Raw genomic sequence first — 20,266 nt, 5'->3', positions numbered from 1 at the left:
GGGGACAGGAGAAGTTCTGGAGGATTGGAGGGTTGCAGATGTTGTTCCCTTATTCAAAAAAGTGGGCAGAGATAGCCCAGGAAATTATAGACCAGTGAGTCTTAATTCAGTAGTTGGTAAGTTGATGGAAAAGATCCTGAGAGGCAGGATTTATGAACATTTAGTGAGGCATAATATGATCAGGAATAGTCAGCATGGCTTTGTCAAAGGCAGGCTGTGTCTTACCAGCCTGATTGAATTTTTTGAGGATGTGACTAAACACATTGATGAAGGTAGAGCAGTAGATGTAGTGTATATGGATTTCAGCAAGGCATTTGATGAGGCATGGGATCCAAGGGGAAATTACCCTGTGGATCCAGAACTGGCTCGCACACAGAAGGCAAAGAGTGGTTGTAGACGGGTCATATTCTGAATGGAGTTAGTGACCAGTAGTGTTTCTCAGGGATCTGTTCTGGGACCCCTTCTGTTTGTGATTTTTATAAATGACCTGGATGAGGAAGTGGAGGGATGGGTTAGTAAGTTTGCTGATGACCCAAAGGTTGGGGGTGTTGTGGATAGTGTGGAGGGCTGTCAGAGGTTACAGTGGGATATCGATAGGATGCAAAACTTGGCTGAGAAGTGGCAGATGGAGTTCAACCCAGATAAGTGGGTTCATTTTGTGAGATCAAATATGATGGCAGAATGCAGTATTAATGGTAGGACTCTTGGCAGTGTGTAGGATCAGAGGGATCTTGGGGTCCGAGTCCATAGGACACTAAAAGTTGCTGTACAGGTTGACTGTGTGTTTAAGGTGGCATACGACGCACTGGCCTTCATCAAACGTGGGACTGAGTTCAAGAGCCGAGAGGTGATGTTACAGCTTATATAGGACCCTAGTCGACCCAACTTAGAGTACTGTGCTCTGTTCTGGTCACCTCACTATAGAAAGGGTACAGAGAAGATTTACAATGATGTTGCCTGGATTGGGGAGCATGCCTTATGAGAATAGGTTGAGCGAACTCAGACTTTGCTCCTTGGAGTGTCGGAGGATGAGAGGTGACCTGATAGAGGTGTATAAGATGATGAGAGGCATTGATCGTGTGGATAGTCAGAGGCTTTTCCTCAGGGCTGAAATAAATAACACGAGAGGGCACAGTTTTAAGGTGCTTGGAAGTAGGTACAGAGGAGATGTCAGGGGTAGGTTTTTTTACACAGAATGTGGTGAGTGTGTGGAATGGGCAGCTGGCAGCGGTGGTGGAGGCAGATATGATAGGGTCTTTTAGGAGACTCTTGGATAGGTACATGGAGCTTAGAAAAATAGAGGGCCGTGAATAACCTGAGATAATTTCTAAAGTTCGGCACAGTATTGTGGGCCGATCGGGCCTGTATTGTGCTGTAAGTTTTCCATGTTTCTATATACCTTTTCATGTGTATTTCATTGCTATCTGGAGAGGACAAATATCAGAGTTGTATTGCACATGCATAAACAGAATCAGAATTATGTTTACTATCACCAGCATATGTTTTTGTGGCAGCAGTACATTACAATACATAATAAAAACTGAATTACAGTGAGTGATATATATATATCACTCACTGTAATTCAGTTTTTATAGTATGTTTGTGTGTGTGTATGTATGTGTGCCTGTGTGTGTTAAATTAAATAAGTAGTGCAAAAAAAGGTGTTCATGGCTTCAATATCCATTCAGAAATCTGCTGGCAGAGAGGAAGAAGCTGTTCCTGAAAGGTTGAGTGTGTGTCTTCAGGCTCTTGTCCCTCCTTCCTGATGGTAACAGTGAGAAGAGGGCATGTCCTGGATGATAGGGGTCCTTAGTAATGGATGCTACATTTTTAAGGCATCACTCCTTGAAGATATCCTGGATTCTACAGTGGCTAGTACCCATGATGGAGCTGTCCAAGTTCAAACTTTCTGCAGCTTCTTTTGATCCTGTGCAGTAACACTCCCCACCTCATACCAGATGATGATGCAGAATAAGGGTAAATAGAGGCTACTATGACTCCTTTAAACTTGGATAGCTGTCATTTTTACCAGTGATTCTAGCAAACTGTATCTGCTTAGCAGCGTCTGTTCCCTTTTCAACAGATGACTAATAGAATTCAGAATTTATTTAAATCTTATATTCATCCCGTAACGTTAGGGAGTAAAAATCTTTGCATTATGACTCTGTTGCAATGTATGGACACGTGAATTTAAAAGTCTGTCTTGTAGAAAAATAAACATTCCATATGAATATAACTATATCAGGTATGTATGGTAATGGAAATGAAGATTCCAACTACAATATATTGTAAAATCCTGAAAAGGCTATATTTTTTTCAACTGAAAGTTATTTTTATTGTATTTAGTACTCAGCAATGTTTTAACGTGAATGCATTTCAGGACAGCACAGATGTGTAGTGGTTAGCATAACGCTTTAAAGCACCAATTATCAGAGTTCTATTCCACTGCTGTCTGTAAGGAGTTTGTATGGTCTCCCCGTGACCACGTGTTTCCTCCTGGTGCTACGGTTTTCTGCCACATTCCAAACTGACGGGTTAGGATTAATAAGATGTGGGCATGCTATGTTGGTGCTGGAAACATGGTAACAGTTGCGTGCTGTCCCCAACACATCCTTGGATTGTGTTAATCATTGACACAAATGGCGCATTTCACTATATGTTTTAATATGTGACAAATAAAGCCAACCTCTTTTTTCAATTATCTTATCTTATGACAACTAGCACTCAAATATATGTTACACTTTATCAATATTGAAACAGAATCTCACTCCACCATGGTCAAATTGCCAAAACGTTATGAACTAAAATAAAAATAAAAGTCACAGTGACACCTTTGGATGAATTATCCTTATAAATGAACTTAACAGTTGGTTCCCATTTATGTTGCTTTATATACTGTATGATATATCTGAGCACAGAATTACATCAGATTTAGAACACAGAGGGAGGAGACACTTGGCTTAAACGTGCCAACATTGTTGCTTCCCTTGAACAACCTCCTGTCTTTCATTACTGAAATCCATCAGTATAATCCTGTCTTTTTCTTTTTCATATCCAAATACCTCTTAAATGCTATTGTTCTCAATCACTCCATTCGATAGTGAGTTCCAAGAACAGCAGTGGTCCCAGTACTGATTCTTTTGGATTGCTATTGCACACCACCTTCCATTTTCTTTATTTCCCACTGCTGTTTTTGTCTTGAAGTCATCTATCTTTCTTCTAGGTTTTCTAGTTGTTGTCTATTCTGAATTTATTCATTAGTATTTTTTGGGTTGTTTTACCAGATTATATTTTCTGCATTACCATTGTCAATTCCCTGTTACCTCTAATTCACTAAGGTTGATGAAACATGCTTTACTATTTTGAAATTCAGCCTGAATGTCCTTTATTATATATCCAAAGATGTTTTTCTATCTTTTCCTTTCAGTATGGATTCCCAACATTCATGTTAAAATGACAGGTCTATAATTCCAGGATGTGTTATACTTCCCTCTTTTAAATATATAGCATTAGTCCCTTGGCACTACACTTTTTTTTCTAGATAAATACTAAATATGTGAAATTATGTCTGCTGTCCTTTTAAATTTTAAGGATGGAATTCATCCAGACTGGGGATTCCTGTCTTAGAATTGATTAGTTTATTTAATCTATCCTATTTTTCTATCCTAATTGCATGTAACTTATTATTTAGCTCATCACCCCAATGTTATTTCCATTAGTTTTATCTCTCTGATAAATGCCAGAGCAAAACAATAATCTAATATTTCTGCCAAATCCCTGTCACTCTGCCTAGTTGAGACTTCTATGTACTGATTAAGGAAACTTTCCTGAACATATTTAACAAACTCTTTCCCATCCAGCCCTCTTACAGTATGGAAGTCTCAGTCAATATGTGAAAAGTTAAAATCACCTACTATCACAGGCTTATATTCCTTGCAACGGTCTGTGATCTCTCTACAAATTTGCTTTTCTAAATCCCACAGACTGTTGGGCGTTCTATAATATAATCCCATTAATGTGGTCATACCTTTCTTATTCCTCAGTTCTACCCATAAAGCCTCATTAGATAAGCTCTCTAATTTGTCCTGACTGAGCACAGCCATGAAATTTTCCCTGACTACTACCACCATCCCTTCCTCTTTAATCCCTCCTGTTCTATCACACCGAAAACAATGGAACCCCAGAACACTGAACTCCGGTCCTGCCTTTCCTGCAACCATATTTCACTAGTGGCTACAATGTCATAATTCCACATGCTAACTCGTGCCTTGAGCTCATCCACCTTTCCAACAATACTCTTTGTGCTGAAATATCAGAATCCGAATTAGGTTTATCATCACCGGATTAGGAGTGTAGAAAACCTACAGCACAATACAGGCCCTTCGGCCCACAATGCTGTGCTGAACATGTACTTACTTTAAAAATTACCTCGGGTTACCCATAGCCCTCTATTTTTTCTAAGCTCCATGTGCCTATCCAGGAGCCTCTTAAAAGACCCTATTGTATCTGCCACCACCACCATCGCCGGCAGCCCATTCCAGACACTCACCACTCTCTATGTAAAAAAAAACCCTGATATCTCGTCTGTACCTACTTCCAAGCTCCTTAAAACTGTGTCCTCTCCTAATTTCATTCTTAAGCCCGCTAGCCTTGTAATTTTCTAGATCTCTATGATTACCTAGTTTTTTCAACCTTTCGTAAGCTTTTCTTCTTGACTGGATTTTCAACTGCCTTTGTACACCACGGTTCCTGTACCTTACCATCCTTTCCTTGTCTCATTGGAACGTACCTGTGCAGAATGCCATGCAAATATCCCCTGAACATTTGCCACATTTCTGCCGTACATTTCCCTGAGAACTTCTGTTCGCAATTTATGTTTCCAAGTTCCTGCCTGATAGCTTCATATTTCCCCTTACTCCAATTTCCTAACAATTTCCAGAACATCCTATTTCCTAATGTCTATATGCTCAAGCTTTTTAATCTGCTATAAGTCACTCCTACAATCGCCAAGATCCTTTTCTATAGTGAATACTGAAGCAAAGTAATCATTAAGTACCTCTGCTACCTCCTCCAGTTCCATACTCGCTTTTCTACTGTCACACTTGATTACTCCTCATGTCTCACTTCTTATCCTCTTGCTCTTCACATACTTGTAGAATGCTTGGAGGGTCTTCTTAATCCTGCTTGCCAAGGCCTTCTCATGGCCCCTTGTGGCTCTCCTAGTTTCATTCTTAAGCTTCTTCCTTCTAACTTTATAATCTTATAGATTTCTATCATTACCTACTGCTTTGAACCTTTTGTAAGCTTTTCTTTTCTTCTTGACTAGACTTTCAACTGCCTTTGTACACCACGGTTCCTGTACCCTACCATCCTTTCCCTGTCTCATTGGAACGTACCTGTACAGAATGCCACGCAAATATCCCCTGAATATTTGCCACATTTCTACCATACGTTCCCCTGAGAATATCTGTTCCTAATTTATGCTTCCAAGTTCCTGCCTGATAGCTTCATATTTCCCCTTACTCAAATTAAACACTTTCCCAACTTGTCTGTTCCTATCCTTCTCCAATGCTATTGTAAAGGAGATAGAATTATGATCACTATCTCCTAACTGCTCGCCCTCTGAGAGACCTGACACCTGACCAGGTGCATTTCCCAATACCAGATCAAGTACAGCCTCGCCTCTTGTAGGCTTATCTACATACTGTGTCAGAAAACCTTCCTGAACACACCTAACAAACCCCTCATTCAAGGGAGATGCCAATCAATATTGGGGAAATTAAAATCCCCCATCACGACAACTCTGTTATTACTGCACTGTTCCAGAGACTGTCTCCCTGTCTGCTCCTCGATGTCCCTGTTACTATTGGGTGGTCCATAAAAAACCCAGTAGAGTTATTGACCTTCCTGTTTTTACTTCTACCCACAGAGACTTAGTAGACAATCCCTCCATGACTTCCTCCTTTTCTGCAGCCGTGTCACTATCTCTGATCAGTAGTGACACTCCCCCACCTGCTTTGCCTCCCTCCCTGTCCTTTCTGAAACATCTAAAGCCTGGCACTCTAAGTAGCTATTCCTGCCCCTGAGCCATCCATGTCTCTGTAATGGCCACAATGTCATAGCTCCAAGTACTGATCCGCACAGTAAGCACATCTACTTTGTTCATGATGCTTCTTGCATTAAAATAGACACATCTCAAACCATCAGTCTGAGCGCATCCCTTCTCTATCACCTGCCTATCCTCCCTCTCACACTGCCTACAAGCTTTCTCTATTTGTGAGCTAACCATCCCATCCTCCATCTCTTCAGTTCGGTTCCCACCCCCCAGTAATTCTAGTTTAAACTGTCCCCAATAGCCTCAGCAAACCTCCCTGCCAGGATATTGGTCCCCTTCGGATTCAAGTGCAACCCGTCCTTTTTTTTTACAGTCACGTCTGCCCCAAAAGAGGTCCCAATGATTCAAAAATCTGAATCCCTGCCCCTTGCTCCAATTCCTCAGCTATGCATTTATCCTCCAGCTCACTCTATTTCTGTACTCACTGTCACATGGCACAGGCAGTAATCCTGAGACTACTACCTTTGCGGTCCAACTTCTCAGTTTCTTTCCTAACTCCCTGTCGTCTGTTTTCAAGATCTCCTCCCTTTTCCTACCTATGTCGTTGGTACCAACATGTACCACGACCTCTGGCTATTCACCTTCCCACTTCAGGATATCATGCATTGTGTTGTGAAATTTGTGAACTTAGCAGCAGCAGTTCAATGCAATACATAATATAGAAGCAGAAGAGGAAAAAAATTTATAAATAAGTAAATCAATTACAGTATACGTATATTGAGTGGATTAAAAATCATGCAAAAAAACAGAAATAGTGAGGTAGTGTTCACAGATTCAATGCCCATTTAGGAATTGGAGAGCAGAGGGGAAGAAGCTGTTCCTGAATCGCTGAGCGTGTGCCTTCAGGCTTCTATACCTCCTACCTGATGGTAACAGTGAGAAAAGGGCATGCCCTAGGTGCTGGAGATCCTTAATCATGGACGCTGCCTTTCTCAGACACTGCTCCCTGAAGATGTCCTGGGTATTTTGTAGGCTAGTACCCAAGATGGAGCTGACAAATTTACAACCCTCTGCAGCTTCTTTCAGTCCTGTGCAGTAGTACCCCCCCCCCGCCCCCCCATCCCCCGCCATACCAGACAGTGATTCAGCCTGTCAGAATACTCTCCATGGTACATCTATAGGAGTTTTTGAGTGTATTTGTTGACATGGCAAATCTCTTCAAACTCCTAATGAAGTATAGTTGCTGCTTTGCATTCTTTATAACTGCATCGATATGTTGGGACCAGGTTAGGTCCTCAGAGCCTTGACACCCAGGAACTTGAAGCTACTCACTCTCTCCATTTCTGATCGGTCTATGAGGATTGGTATGTGTTCTTTCGTCTTACCCTTCCAGAAGTCCACATCAGCTCTTTCGTCTTACTGACATTGAGTGCCAGATTGTTGCTGTGACGCCACTCCACTAGTTGGCATATCTCACGCCCTCTTGTCACCACCTGAGATTCTACCAACAATGGTTGTATCGTCAGCAAATTTATAGATGGTATTTGAGCTATGCCTAGCCACACTGTCATGGGCATATAGAGAGTAGGGCAGTGGGCTAAGCACACACCCCTGAGGTGTGCCGGTGTTGATCGTCAGCAAGAAGATCGTCTGTTGTGGCGATAGGCAAATTGCAATGGGTCCAGGTACTTGCTGAGGCAGGAGTTCAGTCTAGTCATGACCAACCCCAAAGCATTTCATCACTGTAGATGTGAATGCTACTGGGCGATAGTCATTAAGACAGGGGAAAGCCACAGTCTCTGGTAATGAGTCAGGTTCTGTGTCTCAGACAAAGACGAGAAGAAGTGAGCTGTATTGATAGGAGATTCAGGGTTAGGAGGTCAGAAGAGAGATTCTGTAGATGGGAACAAGATTCCTGGATGGTTTGTTGCCATATGCTCATCTCATAACATTAGTCCCACCATACTCAACCTTTTGATTCCTGACCTCGGCTTAACAACATCTTTCTCCACAACCTCTGATTCCCATCCCCCTGCAACTCTAATGTAAATACCCTCACCCCCGTGCAACACTAGCAAACCTTTCCACTAGGATATTAGTCCCCCTCCAGTTCAGGTGCAAGCCATTCTTTCTGTACGGGTCCCACCATCCCTGGAAGAGGGTCCAATGATGCAAAAGTCTGAAACCTTCCCTCCTGCATGTGTTAAATGGAATGATTTTCCTACTTCTGGCCTCACTTGCATGTGGTATGGGTTAGCAATCTAGGCTCACAACCTTGGGGGCCCTGTCCTTTAACTTAGCACCTAACTCCCTGAACTCACTTTGCAGGACATCATGGCATTGGGACTGACATGGGCCATGACCTCTGGTTGCTCACTCCCCCACTTAAGACTGCTGTCAGCTTGATCAAAGATGTGCCTGACCCTGGCACCCGGGAGGCAACAAACCATCTGGGAATCTAGTTCCCGCCTACAGAATCGCTTTTCTGCCCTCCTAACCCTTGAATCTCCTATCACTACAGCTCACTTCATCTCCTCTTCTTCTGAGCCATAGAACCAGACTCAGTACCAGAGACTGTGGCTTTCCTCTGCTGGGTCATCTCCCCACTCCCAAACAGTATCCAAAGTGGTTTACCTCTTGTTGAAGGGAACAGCCAAGGGGTATACGCTGTTCTGGTTGCTTATCCCCTATCCCCTGGTCCCCTCCTGGCAGGCACCCAGTTACCTGTGTCTGGCACCCTGGGCGTAACGACCTCCCTGAATGTCCTGTTTATCATCCCCTCAGCCTCTGGAATGATCCGAAGTCCATCCTGTTCCAACTCCAACTCCTTAACATGGTCTATTAAATAATATAGATATTTTTGCTTTTTGCTTGGCATGTTTCAGAAACTTCCCTCTTATTTTTTTAAAAACATTTATCTAAAGAGAGAAAAAGTCTAGGGCGCCACATGAAAGCACTGGGGGAGCCAATTCAGGAAAGTGCAGATTAGCTATTGCAGGTGATGTACAGTAAGATTAATGGGCAAAGATAATTAATTGGTTAGGAAGAATTTTAGAAGAAAATTTGTAACTCAGAAGGGTATTAGGTTAAAGAGTGAATGAAATGATAATTTGGAATCTGCAGAGGCATCGAATATGAGAAACAAAAAATACTTCTTGCCACTTTAATGTTGATAAATTTGCCTAATTTTAGCTCTACATACTACAACTGTCTTAAAAGTTTCTTGTTCAAATTCTATAATTTATTAATTGAGAAAATTGTTTGTGCACTGGTAAGCTAACCAGTGCACAAATAGACGAGAAAAAATGCAGCATTGTTCTTCATGTTTCTCCTGTCAGACAAAAATGTTAATTCAGAGCTCTGATTTATAGTACAGGCCTCAAATGTACCCTGGGGCCACCAACTCCCTTGCATTGTTCTTTGACTTTGAATAATAAACACAGCTATTTGACTGGAAAGATAAAACAGCTTTAATTAATTTTCCCTTGAAGTTCATGAAACATCACAGGGCAGATAAAGACCTTGTCATGAAGCCACTGTATATGAGTAGGTGATCAATCAATCTGCTGACAGTATTCAACGTGGAAAACCTGCAGTCATTTTGGGTTATCATTTTTGAGATAGGCTTTCAGTGAACTTTGCTATTAATGCATTCAATGAATCTGAAAGACCTGGAGATCAATGCATATACAGTACACCAAATACTTTGTTGTGGGAATATGTTTGTTACATTTTATCATTCAGAAACCATATTTTAGAATACATGTCAAATAATGTAATAATTTCAGAGGAGAAACAAACAACTGCAAACAGAAATGCTGAAGATTTAAAGCAAATTATTTCTCAACTGACGAAATTAATTTTTACCCAGTAAAATGATTATAATATATGATTAGCTTTAAAATAGTTTATATATATCTTACGAATGATTGTCTGTGAGTTAAGTTTGTTTCACGTGTACAAATTCATTGTAATAACCCTGGCATTAGTTCTTGAGCTTATTTTTCTATTCAGCAATGAGATTGCATATTTCAGTTCAGAACACCACTATAGCAAATACTTAGTTGTGCCAAATATTTCCTTATTCAAAATGAGCAAAATACAACTACTCTTCAAGCACAAAGTCAAAGTAAATCTATTATCAAAATATACATAAGTTATCATATACTACCTTTAGATTCATTTTCTTGCAGGCATTTATGGGAAAATAAAGGAATACAATAGAATTTGTGAAAAATTATCATAAACATAGACCATCAGACAACCAATGTGTGAAAGGAAACTAATTATATAAGTAAAAAAAGTAAATAATAGTGAGAATATTAGTTGTACAGTCCTTGGAAGTGAGTCTGTACTTTGTGGAATCAGTTAAGAATTGTGGTGAGTGAGGTTATCCGCTGTGGTTCAGGAGCTTAACCGTTGTTGGAAATAATTATTCCTGAATCTGGTCAAGTGGGCCCTAATGCTCTTGTGCCTCCTGCCCTGTGGTAGCAGTGAGAAGAGAGCATGGCTTAGATGGTGGGATCCCTGATAGTGGGTGCTGCTTTCTTTCAGTACCACCCCATGTAAATGTGTTCATTGTTGGGGGGGGGGTGCTTTGCTTGAATTGCATCCACCACCTACTGTAGACTGTTCTGTTCTTGGGCATTGATGTTTTCATATGAGGCTGCGATGAAACCAGTTAGGATACTCTTCACTGTGCATCTGTGGAGGTTTGTCAAAGTTTTAGGTGACCTGCTGAATCGAGGCAAACTTCTAAGAAGCTGGAGGTGTTGTTGTGCCTTCTTTGTGATGGCACTTATGTGCTGATCCCAGGACGGATCATCTGATATGATAATGGTGAATTTAAAGTTACTGCCCTCTACACCTCCTATCCCCTAATGAGGACAGGCTCATAGACTTCCAGCCTTCTTCTGAGAGAAGACAGAGAGTGGTAGTGGATGATTGCTTTTCAGTGTGGAGGCCTGTGATTAGTGGTGTGCCTCAAGGATCTGTGCTGGGACCATTGTTGTTTGTTGTCTATATCAATGATCTAGAGATCATAATGTGGTAGATTGGATCAGTAAGTTTGCTGATGACACTAAGATTTGGGGTGTTGTGGACAGTCAGGAAGGCTTTCAAAGCTTGCAAAGGGATCTGGACCAACTGGAGGGGTGGGCCAGAAAATGGCAGATGGAATTTAATGCAAACAAGTGTGAGGTGTTGCATTTTGGAAGGACAAAACAAGGTAGGACATACACAGTAAGTGGTAGGGCGCTGAGGAGTGCGGAGGAACAAAGGGATCTGGGAGTTCAGATACATAATTTCCTGAAAGTGGTGTCACAGGTAGACAGGGTTGTAAAGAAGGTTTTTGGCACCCTGGCATTTATAAATCAAAGTATTGAGTATAGGAGTTGGGATGTTATGGGGAGGTTGTATAAGACATTGGTGAGGCCAAATTTGGAGTATTGTGTACAGTTCTGGTCACCTAACTATAGGAAGGATATCAGTAAGATTGAAAGAGTGGAGAGAAGGCTTACTAGGATGTTGCCGGGTCTTCAGGAGTTGAGTTACAGGGAAAGATTGAACAGGTTAGGACCTTATTCCTTGGAGTGTAGAAGAATGAGGGGAGATTTGATAGAGGTTTACAAAATTATGAGGGGTATAGACAGAGTAAATGTGAATAGGCTCTTTCCACTTAGATTAGGAGAGATAAATATGAGAGGACATGGTTTTAGGTTGAAAGGGGAAAGGTTTAGGGGGAACTTCTTCACTCAGAGAGTGGTGGGAGTGTGGAATGAGCTGCCATCTGATGTGGTAAATGTGGGCTCACTCTTAAGTTTTAAGAATAAATTGGATAGATACATGGATGGGAGAGGTCTGGAGGGTTATGGACTGGATACAGGTCAATGGGACTAGCGGAATGAGGTTTCGGCACAGACTAGAGGGCGGAATTGCCTGTTCTCTGTGCTGTAGTGTTCTATGGTTTTATGGTTCCTCCTGTATTGATAACCAGCTCTTTGTTTTTGATAAAGTTGAGCGAGAGGTTGTTACTGTGGCATTATTCAACCAGATTTTCAGTCTTTCTCCTATATGCCGTTTCATCAACACCTCTGACTCAGCCAATAGTAGCAGTGTCATCAGGAAACTTAAACGTGGCATTGGAGCTGTACTTAGCCAAATAATCAAAGGAATAAGGCGGGTAGAGCAAGGGTCTAAGCACCCAGCCTTGTGGTCCAACTGTGCTGATGGTGATTGTAAGGGATAAGTTGTTGCCAATCCAAACTGACTGGGGTCTGCAATCAAGGATCCAGTTGCACAAGGAGATATTGAGGCCCAGGCCTTGGAGCTCTGAATAGTCTATGCTGTAATATGTTTCACTGGTTTATCTTGAAAATTCCATTCTCAGGCTTAATGTTGAATTGTTGGAGCGTTAACTATTATAAAAATGTAAGTTTTATTGTTAAATTTGCAGAAGACATAGTTTTTTTTTCATATTCTTTACTTGTTCAGATTATCCCATTACCTGTATTGCAATCTATTCCCAAAAGGCAGCACATTTACCAGAACAAACCAACCCAATGTCATTAGTAAACAATATCCTTTGGCTTTAATTTCAACTTTCCAAGTTGCTGGGCCTACTACTTTAAGTAATGTCCCCCTGTAGCTGTTCTTATGCAATTGCTAACCAAGAACAGTTCTGGGCCTGATCGTCAGATTCAGAAGCTCACTATCATAGCATAAGAACGTAAGAAATAGGAGTAGGAGTAGGCCATCTGGCCCGTCAAGCCTCCTCCACCATTCAATAAGTTCATGGCTGATTTGACCATGGACTCATCTCCACGTACCTGCCTTTTCCCCATAACCCTTAATTCTCCTACTGTGCAAAAATCTATCCAACCTTGTCTTAAATATATTTACTGAGGTAGCCTCCACTGCTTCATTGGGCAGAGAATTCCACAGATTCACCACTCACTAGGAAAAGCAGTTCCTCCTCATCTCCGTACTAAATCTACTCTCCTGAATCTTGAGGCTATGTCCCCTAATTCTAGTCTCACCTACCAGTGGAAACAACTTTCCTGCCTCTATGCTTTCAGAATTTTATGTTTCTATAAGATCTCCTCTCATTCTCCTGAATTCCAGTGAGTACAGTCTCAGGCGACTCAATCTCTCCTCATAGTCTAACCCCTTCATCTCTGGAATCAACCTGGTGAATCTCCTCTGCACCACCTCCAAGCATTTTCCCAACTACAGATGTTAAACTAACTGGCCTATAGTTGCCTGCCTTTTGCCTACATCCTTTTTTGAACAGTAGTGTGACATTCACCGTCTTCCAATCTGCCGGGACCTGCCCAGAGCCCAGAAAATTTTAGTAAATTATCACCAAAGCCTCTACTATAACTTCTGCCATTTCTTTCAGTACTCTAGGATAAATTCCATCAGGACCAGAGGACTTATCTGTCTTCAGGCCCAGAAGTTTGCTCAGCACTACTTTTTTAGTGATAATTATTGTATCGAGGTCCTCACTTTCCATCACATCCATAAAAGCTCCTTGAGATGTTAGATGTGTCCTTCACTATGAAGACTGACACAAAATAGTCATTCAAAGCCTCGGCCATTTCCTCATTACCTAATATCAATTCCCCCCTTCTCATCCTCCAAGGGACCTACATTCCTTTAGCCACCCTTTTCCGCTTTATATAATTATAAAAACTTTATAATGCTTGAATGGCACAAGGGCATTGTTAGCATACTGTTAGTAGGAACTTGGATGTTGTCATTCTGAGAAAGGATGACTCATTTTTAGTTGCCACAGTGGAATAGTTTTGTTTTAAGGTAAAATTGTGATTTTAGTGTGCTGGATTTTGAAGGGTTATGGCACAGGTATTGATATCAAATTTATTGTGATATTGATCCTGGCTCCTAGGGGATCTACTGTTGGCACAGATTTCCTGAGTGACCCATACCCAATGTAGCCTCAGCAGAATGTGGGATTTCCAGGTATTTCTCCTATGCTGAACACTCATTCTCCTTACCAAATCATCTGCCATAATGTGGAGAAGGTTTCTGTGAAGCTAGGCACTCATTCAATTTCCAGTGGATCTATTAGTATCAGTAACTAACATTTATGTTATTGTGAAAGGAATTTGTTATTGTGATGGAGAATGACCAAATGTGGAGGCCCTCAGTCAAAGTATGGCCTTAGCATCATTAATATTAATTGGGTTTGACTCTGGTGATTGTTGTGTTCTTAGGGAGATCCCCATATGTATTCCGCTTATCTCTCATTGCCAGACTTGCATGGAACATCGCAAAGACAATCTAAATACACTTCATAATTTACTTTGTTTTATTTGTTAGTGCTCTGAAACATCATACTTCTTTGAGGTACCCAACAAAGCAGCCTGTAAGCATCTATGGAAGTGCTGTGTTGAATATCATACATTTTTCAGGTATGTATCATAATATTTCATTGCTCCTGTTCAAGTCTTAATTTCTGCAAGAAAATCCCTGTAGACCATGATACTACTTTGGCATCTGTTCATTTCTGTTTAGATTATAATTGATGAAAATTAATAAAAAGAACACTTAATTCATGCAAATTTATGCGAGACATCTCATTTTGCAAAATGTTAAAACAAACCATAAAGTATTCTTTCTGGTGTTTGAACAGTGGGCAGAGATGTGCGATGATAATTTTTCAGGTTTGAAGGTAAAGTTCAATAGTTCAATAGAACCCCAAACCCCCCTTCCCCCTTCTACACATAAGCAGCAACAAAAGCATCAACCCCCTCCAACCGGTTAAAGATTCATATGTATCCAGTTCAGCATTATGAATATTGGAAGATGCCTGTGCAGAATTTCTTTTCAAGAAAGAGACTCTATTGTACATTACATGGTATGAAGAAAACAAAGAATTGGTTCTGTGGCAACAAGATGCAAAATGATTGAAGATTAAGTTCTGTTAGATGGTCTTAGCACACACATGTATGTACACACATACACAGACATTTATAGACTCAACAAGTATGCTCCTGCCCATACTCTGTCATTTACATCACCCTATTACTCTCTCTCCTTCAGTATTTTCTTCACCTAATCCTTCCCCTCCAAGTCATCTTTCCCTATTACCTCCCCCTTTATTCCTCTGATTCTTCACCCCTTCACTTCTTGCTCGATCCAACCCCTGTTCAACGCACCTGTCCCTCTCTGTTCTTCCTTTACCATTACAAGCTCCCACTTCTGCTCACTGTCTTCTGCTTGCTTCCTCCATCCCACTTCTTTCCCTTCCTTTACTCCTCTTTCCCTCTCTTTTTCCTATATCCTTCCTTCCTGCCACCCCTTCGCACTTCCTTTTTCCCTTTTCTCTCCCAATCCCTTCTTCCTCTTCTTATTCCTCCCTCTTATTTCCTCATCTCTTTTGTCCCTTCTTTTCCGTCTTTCTCCCGCTTTTCCTTTTCTTCCCTCCCTCTCTTGCATTTCCCCTTCCTTCTTTCTCTCTTTGTATGACTTTTTCATTTTCCTTCCCTCCCTCCCTCTCTCTTTCTAATTCTCTATCCCTCTCCTTCCCTTCCAATCCTATACTCTTCCACATTCTTCCTTTTCCTCTCCCTCCCTCTCTTCCTCTCTGTCTCTTGCATTCCCCTATCTAGCTCCTTCCCCCTCCCCACCTTTTCCACTCTACCACTCTCACTCTCTCTTTAAGGCTTTTGCCTGGTCCTCCACACTTATCCATCCCTACCCAGCCTTCACTCTATTCCCAGTCCTCCTTTTCCACCTCACTCTTGTCGTACTGCATATTCTAGGAAGCCTGGGACTCCTGCCTTCAGTTGTCAATGTATCCATTGCTCATGAGGTAGCTAGTCATCCTCTTAGCCGTGACAGAGAAGATTATTTGCCCCTTGATGTTCAGCAGTACAATGCTCCTGAACTGGTTGATGGATCCAGAGTTCTTCTGTGGTGGATAAACACCACCGCAGCTCTTTGCCGCACCGATGGGATGCGCTGGTTTTCCAGGGCAGGTCTCATTCGGTTCCTCAGGATCGTTAGCAGATTTTGTTGAGCTTGTAAGACATTCTGTTCAGACCAGGCGTTGATGCTGACCTTGACCTTTTGATGACTTCTCTGATTTCACTCAGCTTGGGGAGGAGGGGAGGTATCAAGCTGTAAGTCGGAGGAGCAGGACGTGGAACGAACCCTAGTGATCCAAGGGAAGTTGTGATGCTAAACAGTGGCTTTAGAACGTAGAACATAGAATAGTACAGCACCGTACAAGCCTTTCAGCCCACAATGTTGTGCCGACCCTCAAACCCTACCTCCCGTATAATGGTCTCGGCCTGAAACATCGACTGCGCCTCTTCCTATAGATGCTGCTTGGCCTGCTGCGTTCACCAGCAACTTTGATGTATGTTGCTTGAATTTCCAGCATCTGCAGAATTCCTGTTGCTCCCGTATAATTTTGTGGTTTTAAGAAACTAGAGATATATTAAAGCTTAAACTACATAAATATCTTTTTTCCCAGGATAGAGATATCAAATTTTAGAGGGCAGAGCTTTGGGTGAGAAGGGAAATGTTTAAAGGCAATGTGCAGGCAATGTTTTTGCATAGAGAGGAGTAGATGCCTGGAACACTGTGTCTGGGGTGAGTGGGGGGGAGGGGTGATGGTGTGGTGGAAGCCGCTGTGAAAGTGATGTTTGAGGTGTTTGGACAAGCATATGAACATGCAAAAGATTTAGTGACATACTGAGGGATATAGATCATATGCAGAGTGATAGGATTAATTTGTCATCATTGTCAGCACAGACATCGTGGGCCAAAGGCTTATTCATGCTTTTTTGACTTATGACTAATATTTGATATCAATTTTTTCACATGAATTTATTAATTTCTTGGCTACCATCATAACATATCTTTAACATTGCCACAGTATTGATCGAACTTAAATTCCCCACTGTCAGGATGGTATTTAAATATGTCTATGGGTTAGCACTGCATACTGCTAACTTAATAGTGCAGTAGTTCAAATACAAAACTGCATTGTGGTTCATGTGGTGTTCATACATAATCTGTTTGGGGTACTACAAAAGAGTATTAACACTCAAAATTAGCCTGTTTAGGGGAGAGCTAGATTCCCCAAATATGCTTAATTTGACAAGCTGTGTGTACTGAACAGGGATCATTTATTTTTCTGCTCTCAGAGTGAAGTGTACCTGTACAAAACACACAGCAACACTGTCTGAGAAAGCCCAGGTGCACTGAAAACCTAAAAAGAATAGATTCTGCTCTGAAATGCATATTTATATTCCTTATTGCAGTATAGATTCATATGAAACATTACAGATATTTCAGAACTGGAATACACAGAAAAAGAACATTGAAGAGAGGACAATTCCTTATTTGTTTAATCTTTTGCATTTTTTTCCTACTCATTCCTTTTCTAGTGAAGGCAATAATTTATTCTGGAATAAAACCTCATTGCTTTAGGGCCTTCCCCCAAATGTTGTAGATAGAGACTGTTAGGGATTATTGAATTACGGGGCTGGTCATTACCAAGCCTAATCTAGACATTGGTTCATTACTTTTCTAAGTGTACATCACAAGCCAGCTACTAATTTTAGTAATTATTTCAAAAACTAGTACTGACATTATTTCCCAGCAGGGAATGCTTTAAATATATTTTCTTACATTTTATTCAATCAGATTGCCTGAAACTGATGAGTATTCAAATTCTTTGTCCCGAAAACTTAGCAAGCTGGGATCTCTAGGGTACAGACACCGATACAGGTAATTAAACTTCACTGAGTAAATATTTTGCTTAAAGATTTAAAATTTCTGCAAAGAAATTCCTCCCTGAATTAATCTTAGTGATTGTTTTAAAATTATGCGTTTGGTATATGTTAAGTTTAAACGTTACGTGGGTTTTGTCATTGAAACTGGGAAACATTAAATATAGAACACTGTTGTTACTGAACCACGTCTTCCTCATTCATAATTGATCAATTCAGTTTATTTTGAAGATCACTGATTCCAGGAATGGCATAGTGGATCTTGCTATTTAATCTTAGGTTATTGAATAAAAAGCCAATCCTTCTCCCTGTAAGTTGCAGAGAGTTGCAGTTTCACAATCTCTTATTGCATGTTGCTTATATTTAATAACATGTCTCAATCTGTTGAATTTTTATTGAGCACATCAATCCCATGGCGCTTGCAGAAGGCAAAATTAAATCAATACTCCTTTGATTTTAAAAAATAAAATAAAGTAGTTCCCTCTTTGATCAAATGGAATTCTGAAATATAATTAGATATTTCATAGGCAGTAGCAGATTTTTGTAATTTATTTAACTGTTTGATTATATGTCAGCATCTTTTCAGTCCCAAAACGGACGTATGAGGCATAGAAAAACCAAGTTTTTGTTAATTATATTTGATAATGTGCTATGGAAATTTCTCTCTCAGACCAGAATATGCAGTCTAAGTAAATTGTACTTTTTGTGGCAGAAATCTTCTTCTTTTCCATATTTTTACATTTTTGAACATTTTTTATCTAATCTTCCACAGGTCACTCTAGAAGAAATTGCTTGTGCTTTGTCAATGTCATTATATAGTACTTGAAAACAGTGGAAAGAAAATATGCAATGTATAGATATTTTTTAATTTTAACATTTGCATTGTATTTTTTTTAGATTTGAGGTAAATTGGAAAAGTTCAAGCTGCAATACAGTACCGCAATATAAAACTTTGTGCTTGGCCATGGTATTACCAATTCCTCTTAAGAGATTTGCAACTGAGAGACTCTATAGACCAGAGCTTGCTAGCACAGATAGTCTCTGTGCAGAATCATTCAATACTTGCTCTTACCTAGAGAAGAGAGTCTATCTTGCCAGCCCAAAGCATGAGAATGAGAATAGCGATGAACTGAAATGCCATTTCTGGAAAGTTCTCAAAATCTTAACAGCTTTGACAGGTGTTGTTTAATTAAATATAGAGTTATTAATTAACTAATTAAAGTTATTAAACAACACTCTTGCTTTCTCTCTGTACCCTTACAATCCCCATTGAAATCAATTAGATTGTTGATTTTGCGCCATATTAAGAGTCATTGGCCCAGGATTAATTTGTCAGTATCATTTGCCTATACATGTACAGAAGTTCCAGGCTTAAAAAGAAACTCTTTTTAACGTGAAAATCTGGGTCTTCATGTTCTCTGCTTGCACAGCAAAAGACTAATAATAATAATAGACAGGAATACCACTGTGTAATTTTAATACTCTTTCAGTTGAAAATCATACAATACATTTGTGCAGAATTACTTATTGAAGTTCATTCCTAGAGTTAGATGTGTTTATTAATTTCAGCCTGCACGTATACACTGAAATTATTTAGGGAATTTGTATCCCAGTTTTGCAATAAAATTGATTAATCCACATTAGTTTATAGTATGAATACATTTGGACCCTTTCATATTTTGTAAACAATGAAATATTTATAGATAATATTACAATGTATTAAATATAATGGATTCATATGCTCACATATGCATACATGCGAAGTAATAAAAATATAATAATTTATTTTTGAGCAGTGGTAGGACTGCATTTCAACTAAACAGAGATCAATCCATTGAACTACCACGACTCAATCAGAATGTGCAGAGAACTCGCAGTAAGACCTACCCTAAGAGGATACTCCACTCTCCACAATCTGGTAAGCAAGTAATTACATCTGGGATACACGTGGTACTTCATTTAAACCAATTCAGAACATGGTAACTATCTTGGGGTTTCCTTCCTGAGTTGGCTGATACTGTCTGTCTGTCTCGGTACCATATCCGATGCGGACGTTGGTAGCTATGGTTTTCCATATAGATCTATCCCTTGTTCGTTGGGTGACTTCCATTTCCTCGATGTGCAGCCACCTGGCTAGGCTTTTGATGTACATAAGCCGAGGTCTTCCTCTAGGTTTGCTCCCCTTGATCTTTCCAGAGAGTATGAGTTTTTCTAGTTCATCTTTCCGCATGATGTGTCTTAGGAACCTGAGTTGTCTTTCTCTTATTGTTGGTATGAGTGATCTAACTGCTTGGGCTCTTCTGAGAACTTCTTCATTTGATGTGTGTATGGTCCATGATGTGTGTGGGCTGATACACACCAAGAAAATCGCTAATGTTGGGAGTGAAAATAGGAGTTTCAACAGTGTGAGGTTTTACTGGGAAATTGTAACTGTTATGATTAAGGG

At 40.4% G+C, this 20,266-nt stretch overlaps 1 protein-coding gene across 5 annotated transcripts in view; it reads left to right on the top strand.

Annotated features, from left to right (window-relative positions):
* epb41l4a (erythrocyte membrane protein band 4.1 like 4A) overlaps positions 1-20,266 on the top strand; it is a 236,026-nt gene that overhangs the window by 160,132 nt on the left and 55,628 nt on the right. For all 5 annotated transcript variants that reach the window (XM_063069160.1, XM_063069159.1, XM_063069158.1 and 2 more), the window contains exons 11-13: positions 14,396-14,487; positions 17,735-17,818; positions 19,617-19,738. In XM_063069160.1, coding sequence (XP_062925230.1) covers positions 14,396-14,487; positions 17,735-17,818; positions 19,617-19,738 — 298 coding nt within the window. The remainder of the gene's footprint in view (positions 1-14,395; positions 14,488-17,734; positions 17,819-19,616; positions 19,739-20,266) is intronic.

The sequence above is a fragment of the Mobula hypostoma genome, chromosome 16, assembly GCF_963921235.1.
Source record: "Mobula hypostoma chromosome 16, sMobHyp1.1, whole genome shotgun sequence".
In the NCBI taxonomy this organism is placed as follows: Eukaryota; Metazoa; Chordata; class Chondrichthyes; order Myliobatiformes; family Myliobatidae; genus Mobula; species Mobula hypostoma.
Note: the sequence above shows the minus strand (reverse complement) of the source record. Positions and strands in the feature narration are given on the sequence as shown.